This window comes from Austrofundulus limnaeus, unplaced genomic scaffold (assembly GCF_001266775.1).
Source record: "Austrofundulus limnaeus strain Quisiro unplaced genomic scaffold, Austrofundulus_limnaeus-1.0 Scaffold26, whole genome shotgun sequence".
Classification (NCBI taxonomy): Eukaryota; Metazoa; Chordata; class Actinopteri; order Cyprinodontiformes; family Rivulidae; genus Austrofundulus; species Austrofundulus limnaeus.
Genome location: NW_013952428.1, coordinates 3,307,307 through 3,316,200, shown reverse-complemented (window position 1 = coordinate 3,316,200; position 8,894 = coordinate 3,307,307). Strand labels below are relative to the sequence as shown.

The 8,894-nt window shown below is 38.5% G+C and overlaps 1 protein-coding gene across 7 annotated transcripts in view; it reads left to right on the top strand.

The window, feature by feature from the left end:
• Positions 1-8,894, top strand: part of cacna1c (calcium channel, voltage-dependent, L type, alpha 1C subunit) — a 189,921-nt gene that overhangs the window by 131,961 nt on the left and 49,066 nt on the right. For 6 of the 7 annotated variants that reach the window (XM_014004815.1, XM_014004817.1, XM_014004814.1 and 3 more), the window contains 3 exons: positions 1,267-1,354; positions 1,586-1,670; positions 8,000-8,090. In XM_014004815.1, the coding sequence (XP_013860269.1) occupies positions 1,267-1,354; positions 1,586-1,670; positions 8,000-8,090 (264 nt within the window). Of the gene's footprint in view, positions 1-1,266; positions 1,355-1,585; positions 1,671-4,452; positions 4,783-7,999; positions 8,091-8,894 lie in introns of those variants that run through there. The other variant, XM_014004816.1, reaches the window with a different exon arrangement.

The following is an 8,894-nucleotide window of genomic DNA, read 5'->3' as shown; positions in this document are numbered from 1 at the left end:
AGCCAGGACACGCAGGGGCGTGGTTCCCATACATGATGTTGTACCGAGTGAATTGACTGAAAGGGAACCGCTTTTTTAGCCTTTAAATGCATTTAATTGCACACTTGGAGTCTTTAGGAGTGCAAACAATTTGAATTTAGTTTCTCCTGGTGCTGTCTAGATATCTTTATATGCTGTTTAGGTCTTATTTTTCAACATGTTTTCTATGACGTTTTCTGAACTATTACATCAAATTATTTGCAACAGAGGTACCAAATAAGGTCTGGACTTACCAACTACATTTTGGTGGTCTTCAGTCTCTCCTGGCTCTGGGTCAGACTCTGGCTCCAACGTGTAAGGCTGGATGGGCAAGTTTCTTGTTGCTGACATCTTTTAATTAGTTTGTAAATAAAAAAGTTTCTGCACCGATATATAGTCGTAAACCCCTTTCAAGGTACAAGATTTAAAGAGAGCCTCAAAGCGAGTTTAGCTGAGACGCAGCTCAGAAAAAGGAGTGAAAGAGGGGCTTGTGGAGTTACATTAACGAGGAAATCAGACCAAAGCATTGCATTTAGACTTTATATAGACCTCAACTAAATGATTTAAATATAAAAATATGATTTTAAAGCAAGGTATGTCTCCCTTAAGGCCCTGTAACACTATGACATTTTAAACTTGTGTCAAAAGAAGATTCCAGTTGATTTTTTTTAATTCCATCTTCAATGTAGATGTCTCCAAACTTTACATAAGTTGGCATAAGTTGTCTAAAACATCATAGTGTGACAGGACCTTCATGCCTTCCAGATACCATACCACACCATTACAGTATAGCTACCAATCAGAGCAGGGGTCCATAACCTAAACAGACTTTTCTTTTGTTCCTGTGGTATACTCCTCATGTTTACATGACAGCTGCCTTGGTGGGAAGAGAAACACCTGCATGTCATCCTGTTCATTTGTTTTGTTAAAGTCATGTTCTTCCTTTCAAGGTTTTTGCTTYAAGGCTGACACTTCAGGGAAACTAAAAGCTCCAGTTTTTGATCTACATTCGCGCACTAACATCTTTTCTCCTTTAGCAAAGCTGTTCTGCCTCCACGTTTCCCCTTTTTGCAGCTTTTCCTTCATGCTAAATGTGTAATACTTTGTTTAATACCACACTGTCACTTTTGGCAAAAGCTTCAGTCTGGATTTTCAGATTCTTGTTTCCTGTCTTCCTCTTTTTCGCTCCTCCTTCCCCAATCCGTCTACTCTGCTACCCCCTTTCCCTCCCCCTGTCCTCCTTTCCAGAGAGTTTTCCAAGGAAAGAGAGAAGGCCAAGGCACGTGGTGACTTCCAGAAACTTAGAGAAAAACAGCAACTGGAAGAAGACCTCAAGGTTTGTSTTTCTGCAGGAGCGTGTTTATTTAACGGGGGCCCAGATGCAATAAGCATCACATGGACTCGTTTATAATTTTCAAGCAACGTCACAAGTTGTCAGATCAACCTTTAACCATGGAGTTACTCTTTAAAGTTAGAACATGTTTCGGATAAACAAAAGCTTGTTTCCAATATATTTTTATCCATATTGGGTAATCTGTATTCCTCTTGTYTGTGTTTGCCAACGTAGGGCTATTTAGACTGGATCACTCAGGCAGAAGACATYGACCCAGAGAATGAAGAGGAGGGCTTAGACGATGACAAACCCAGAAACCGTGAGTACAGCACAATATGTTATTTAACTATCARAAGAACTGCTGATTATGATTTTTGAATYGTTGATTGSCAATGTTGGCACTGGTGAGGAAGTTCTGAACTGAAGGATGAGAACTTTGACCAAGACTGTTTGGGATGCACTGACAATGTGCAGAACATACATATGCACAGAGGCACAGTCAGGAAATGAGCAACCTGCAGCCGTCACCATGAGAAGATATTACAATTCAACCCTCCTGTGATTTCAAACTTGTTTAGATATTAGTGGAACGTGTCAGACTGCAGCTAATAGCCTCTGGAAACACATTGTCAAAAACACAAATGTGCACTTTCCGCTGGCACGCACCCCAAAGGACTGTGTGTGCTTGTAGTTTGTCGGAAATGTACACAACAAATTAACACTCTGTCTTTTTCTCAACAACACTTTCAGAGAGAAACAGCCGTGCAAGAAGTGTGTTTCTCCAAGACTTTACTGTCTTTCCTTAACCTGGAAGTTTTATTAACACCCGACACCAAAGGCAACGCAGTCTTTGCTCATGTCTGTGTGTGTGTGTACCTGGTTTTTGTTACTTTTTTTTGGACATTTCTTATATACACATTAACCTTATCTGGACCACTACACTTTAAGATGATGAAAGCTCGGTCCTAATGTGGTGGAGTGCCATTTTTGGGTTTGAACTGGAGCTAAGGTGTGAAGGGTTGGTTTAGGTTTAGTTTAAGATAAAGGTCATGGGTAGGCTACAGATATGAATAAAAGTAAATACACGGTTCTAATAAGGATAAAAAATATGAATGTGTGTGTGCTGTGGGGTGTAAAGGATAGAAAGGAAAAGAGGCTCTGACATGCAGTATGTACTGAGAGTTGTTTTGTAAGGGCCCAAAACACAGCTTGCTCACACTTGAGATGAATGAGTGAATAATGAAGAGTAATTATACAGAGACAGCATGCATTGTGCACACAGCCTGCACAGTCTGCTCCTCTTCGACAAAGATGGTGGTTCGTTTCGAGACACACTGAGGGCATATCAGGGGGGAAAAAAACTAATCTAGTGGGTATCTCCAGAAATGATCACGGTCTAAGAAGGAATAACCCATTGACTTTAACCTGGAACTGATTTGCTTGTGCTCACCTGTTAGCATTCTGACAAATGCTGCAAATATGTCACAAACAAACAAATACAGTATGTGGCCAATTTAGAAACCACCACATATTACGGTATTTTCAGTGTCCAAACTGGAAAATGGCACAATGCCTTATCGTATATCCAATATAGTTGTAGTCAAGAATTCAAATTACTTGTCATTTGCATGATTAAGTTAAATAAACAGCAACACTTAGGCTATCGACTGTTGATGATCTGACAAAATGATGGATGCTCGAGATCCAAAGTTCTGCTTGGAAAAGATCCATCAATCCTCTKTTTGTGAACGTGAAAAATCAAGTCGCTCACGCTTTGGATTGCTCTGCCTCCGTCTCCTGGATGGATAGATCCCCCCCGTTGGAAGATGAATGAGAGCAGTTTGTCCCCACTGCCCAGGACTTTTTTTTTTTTTTTGGATAGACCTGCTTTTACCCAGCACACCTGCCATAAGAGGCGATGGGAGACTCGGGGAATAGATGGCAAGAGATGGGAGAACAAAACAAAGACGAAGGGATAAAAATATAGTCGCTGTGAGAACGAGTGTGAGTGAGTGTTTTAAAAATCATCCCATCAGAACAAAGAGTGAAAAATGTCTTGTACCTTCACAAGCAGGTGCTTGTTTTGCTGAAATGCGTTGCTATTTTTAAGTTCCTACTTCTTATGAAAGTTTTKTTTTTCTTTTTGTGGATGAGTTCAGTGTCCAACAAGTCTTTGTATCTCTTTTTTGTTTGGTGTGTTAATGATGATCAAAGATCTCATCATTTTTATACGTTTCAGGTTAGAAATAGCCAAATTACTGCATTCTGTAATACGTTTCATCTGATCATTCTCATGTGTCTTCTGTCATCTCCGAAGTGTAGAGTTTAAACTTTGTTTTGGTTTGTTTTTGGGGATTTTGTGTGTGCGTGTGTTTGTGTTTTCCATGTTCTCACCCATCCTGTTGCATGCTGTCATCTTACTTCGGCACCCTGCCAATCTTGCCATGGCAGGGATTGCACCAGCCCACCTCACTAAGAAGACCAGAAAGCTTGCTTGGTTCTGTCACTCTGCTGACTCTCAGGATGGTGTGTGTTTGCAYCTGTGTGATTGTGACTTTTAAAAAAGATTTATTAGGGATGTATTAGGAAGATAAGTTGAAGAATGTGTTGTAACACATTCATCAGCTCATTATACCACGCTTTTTTCTAATGCTCTAACTTACCAAGAATACGAAAGCCTGTGTGTCTGTATGCTTCAATTTAGTTTCAGCTTTGTTAAAGATGTCAACATCTACAGTGCGAGCGCGTGTTTAAACAATTACTAAACTTCCTGTYTTATGTCTGGTTGCTCTGTTAACCATTTACTTCTGTTTCAGCATGAAGGATTCATTATAAAGGCTTTTATTTCTAATACGCTGCATTATTTCATGACTTGAATCACTGAAAATAGCAGTAAAACAAACAAAACAATGACCTCAGTAATGGGGTTAGCATGTAATACAAACAGTGCAGGAGTGTGGTTAAGCAGAGAGAACATTAAGAAAAAAATTAAACTTCCTTCGATTTTTGCAAGGATAATAATTTCATCGTAACAGATGCTTTGTTTTCTGCTGTGTAATTCCTCTCGAGTCGGAGCTGCAGATCTTGAGAACTGGATCTGATTTCAAAGGTTCTGATTTCTGTACAGAACAAACAGAACTTCCTTTACGCTTTAAATTACGGTTGTTTCAAAAGTCACGAAACGAGCAAAATGTAACATTTGTGGGAGAATTCACTGTATTTTTTGTAATCATTTGTGCTTGTATTTGTAGTTTGTGTGCATTTTTTTTTTTTGTATCACTGTGGTCAGAACCAAGTGCACACCGCAGCGTGTGTGCTCATGCTCCTGCTTGTCTTGCTGAGTCGTGCTCTCTGTCCTCCAGGTAAAGCTCGTCGTTTTCTGTCTCTCCGTGGAGCCGTGAAGAAAAACGCGGCTTTTCTTCGTAAGGCGTGTGCGTTCGTCTGCATGGACCGGCATTAGTTCAAGATTTCATGGATTCTAGCATTGCAACAGACTGCAACCTCAACACTTTACTATGCCTTTTTTTAATCTTTATTTTTCTTTAAACCTCCCCTCCCTTCTCACTGAAGCATCTTTATCTGCACTCTCTCTAGAGCTTCGAACTCTTAGCAGCAGTGACCTCTCAGCTCTGTAAAACTGTTTATTCTCWTTGTCTCCTCTGTAAACCTACGATTTAATGATAAGAAGTCATCAAATGATCATTTTAAAACCATGACTATCATTATGCTTTCACACTGAAAGCAAGGAGTTCTGACCTCAATCATTGCACCAAAAKTATAGGTCTGTTTCTTTTAAACCTCTGTGACGCTTCCAGGTGCTCAACTTTTAATTACCGGTATGTTAAAGCGAAAAGCGCTGAACTGGGCAGAAAGGAGATGAGGAGAAGAAAACGCTTTACAGTTCTGAGATGCAACGACTTTGAAAGGAAACAACTTGCCTGACTTGTCTGAAAAAGCAACAAGAGGGTCGTGGCATCAAGGARGGCTGGTTACAAAATAAATTATTTAATATCTTTTTATGTTTAGGATCGCCCAATCCTCTCCTTGTTGTTTCAGATTCCTTTCCCTAGAACCCTCTCCTGCATTACTATGAAAACAAATAGGACAATAAGATTTAAATGTACTTTTTTCACCTGCTTTCATGTGCTAAACTCAGTGCGTGGGTATAGATACTTCATGGTATTTTAATAGCACCTTAAATTTGGTGAATGAMTATGGTTGTTGAAAAAATTATTTAATTTTTATTGGTTGAGAGGTAATCAAAATTAGAATAATTTGTCTATTTTCATGTCTGTTTTAGCTAATACATCAAAAAAATTGAACTATTTTAATGTATTTTAAATCTGAATCAAACATATGGTCCCAGAAAAGAAAAAAAATACTGGTTTATTATTTACACTAGACATAATTATTGTCTTTTTTACTTATATGTCTGAAATTATGCTGCAAATAATGGTTTTTATAAACATTTTTCTTAAAAAACAAGTCGTCAGAGTGAAGTAGTTTTACGACAATATTGCTGTATTAAAATGGTACGATGTATTAAATTTATCTAAGGTTTTGAATCTTTGCAAAATGTTGAGGAGAAAAAACGCTGACATAACCTTTCGATGAGTTTAACAGCAGAACAAACAGTTTTAATGCTGAACTCCCAGAAAAGTGTTCAGAGCAAATCTAAACAGCCTTTTACTGTTTAGTAAAGGAACAGAAAATTGGCTTTTTTAAAAGTAGAAAATTTGTCATTCAATGTCAGCAAGACGTTTTAGTGACAGTTTAGGTTTTTTTTTTCAGCAGGAGGATCCAGCTGATGTTCACACAGTTAAAAATGAGGTGTTTTGAATGAATCCCTGCATAAATGCAACAAATGTCTCTGAGAAAGGAAACAAAATTTAAAAATATTATGCCCTTTCCAAATATTCTGCAACTAATACTAGAGAATATTATTAATTGATTTGATGCGTCATCAAATTATTATTATAAAACAATAAATCTTAAGTTCATGTGGTCAAACCATTTTTATTTACTGAATCCCTTTTCATAAATTTCATAATTAATAATTTTGCTGTCTGTAGTGGTCAGAGACACCAAATATTTTATCATCCTGTTCAACTCTGAATTCCCCTTTCTACTAAAAATACATGACCACTGTTTCCATCATGTGATATTTTTTTATTTTATTTTTTTCCTTCAGTCATTTCTCTCGCTCCCATGTTCCTTTTCCTCATTCCTTGTCTCGGTGTCTCAGGTCTTTGGGGTTTCCTCTAATAATAGATATTAAACTAGTTCATAGCTCCATTGAGGAGAAGGCACCGAACTGCTTTTGTACAGTATTTGAAAAGGCTCCTCCAGAGGAAGCGCCGGGGCCTCGGGTCCATTTAAGCGAGCAGCGCAGCAGCAGGTGACACGTGTTGAGAGCTGCGCTAACGCGCGTCGCGTTCACAGCCGAGGCGCTCGTTTTCAGGGACACCAGCTTGATCTTTATGACCCTGATCTCGTTTATGTCCATCTGTCAAAGCACAGCAGCCTCCTGTTAACGCACTGTAGCTCACTTTGAGATAGGATGTCACCCAAGTGCCTTCAGGCTCTCCTATAAYACAAAACACTTTATTAAATAATCCCTATGAAACACTACTAAAACGTTAAGAAACATAAGAAAAGCACATGTTATGTTTCTAATCTGACATTTTTGGAACAGTTTGTATCTTATTTTAGCACAAAATGCATTGATGTTTRTATCCAGCACCTGATTCTGGTGTCTACACCAACAAGAGGTGATATAGTCAGAGGAGTGCAGCTAAAAAAAAACCTGACAAAAGCAATAAAAAGGAACGGATCATTTTCTATCACCCAACCAGCCATTTCCATGTTTTTTTCCTTTTCTTTGCTTTATCTCCTACCCTCTACACAACTTACATTTTCTCCATCATTCTCCACTCTGCCGTCCATTTTTTTTCTTATTTTTACTCTTTTAAACACTTTTCCATTCTTATTCACCAATTCATATTTGTCACATTAAATCTCTTCCCCCAATCCATCTCTATCTTTTTGCATCATCGGCACTCTAAACGGAGGAAAACTTTCTGCTACATGTCTGATAAATTATTTAGAGGAGATTTTCAGTGTGATAGGACATTTAAATGTGAAGATCCGACATCTCCTCTGAGGTTTAGGAACCAATAAGTAGAATATAATCAAGTTTTTATATGTACTTGTATAACTACAAATAAGTTTAGAGAATAAAACTCAAACAGAATTATAATRGCCATTAAAAACATTTCTGAAAAGATAAACGGCAGAACTTTGTTAATTCAGGAAATTAATGTATATTTTGGAAACGAGTAAAGTTGACAGAGTATATGTTTATAATGGTGTCTTTTCTTCCTGAAATTTGATGAAATTGGCTAAATTAACAGCAATTTTATTCACACAGTGTACTCTTTTCTTTTTTTCTCCTAAAATTCTTTAAACTTTGAATTCAACATCAAAGTTTTAAATCCATTGAGTAAACGCACATTTTAGATTAGTAGTTGTGCAATTGTAGCCAAAAATAAGCGGTAAACTTGAAGAATCTTATGTAAATCGATGCTGTTTTCCTGATTCATCTTTGTTTTTGTTTTGTTTTTTTTTCTCTCTGCATCTGTCTCACAGTGAGCATGCCGGCCAGTGAGAATGAATCGGTGAACACCGATAACGCCCCCGGGGGAGACGTGGAGGGGGAGACCTGCTGCACCAGGCTGGCGTAAGTTACCTCACCCTCGTCTCCCAATCCCTCCGTTCCTCGAGTCTCTCTGTTCCGTCGTTCCCACAGAGAACTATCTGCCTCCATCGTGTTAGACGAGGGGTGACGGGGGGCTCGGCCTGCCTCCATCCCTCATCGATCCAAACTAAACCAGCCTTCTGTCTCATCAGGCTCACTGTTTACAGTCATGCACCGTGGAGAAACATTACATCATCAATACGCTTCATTTAGTTCTAACTTTAATTTAAATGAACCTGAGTGGAAGAGACAAATAATAACGCTGCTTAATTTTTAAAATCTATGAAATGACTTCAGGTTTTATTTGTTTCTTTTTTCTAGAATAAAGCTGGACTTTATTTAGTTTTATGTATTGGGGTCTTAATTAAAATAGAAATGTACAAATTTGGGATCTTACCAACATAAAGGAATAGCTAATCCACCTTTCTTTCTCCTACATTTCCCTTCCTGTGTTTCTGACCCATGTGTCTTTTCTGCGTGTGTTTTWAAAATGCTTTTCTTATTCCCCTGCGGGAGCCGGCAAACAGCTGACTCACTCACTCCCRCTCTCCCCCCTGCTTTCATTTTTTTACATTATTCAAACAAATGAGTTGCTTTCTTCCGTAGACGCAAGACCTCACAGGAGCCGTGACCCGAGCACGCACACACAGAGCCCTCGTTGTTGTGACTGTTGCGAGARAAAAAGAATGTTCCAGCAAATTTCAGATTCAAACTGTGTTTAAAATATGCTTTAAGGGACCGTAAGGTCAACACAGACAGAAATATTTGTTTTGATGTCCGTCTGGT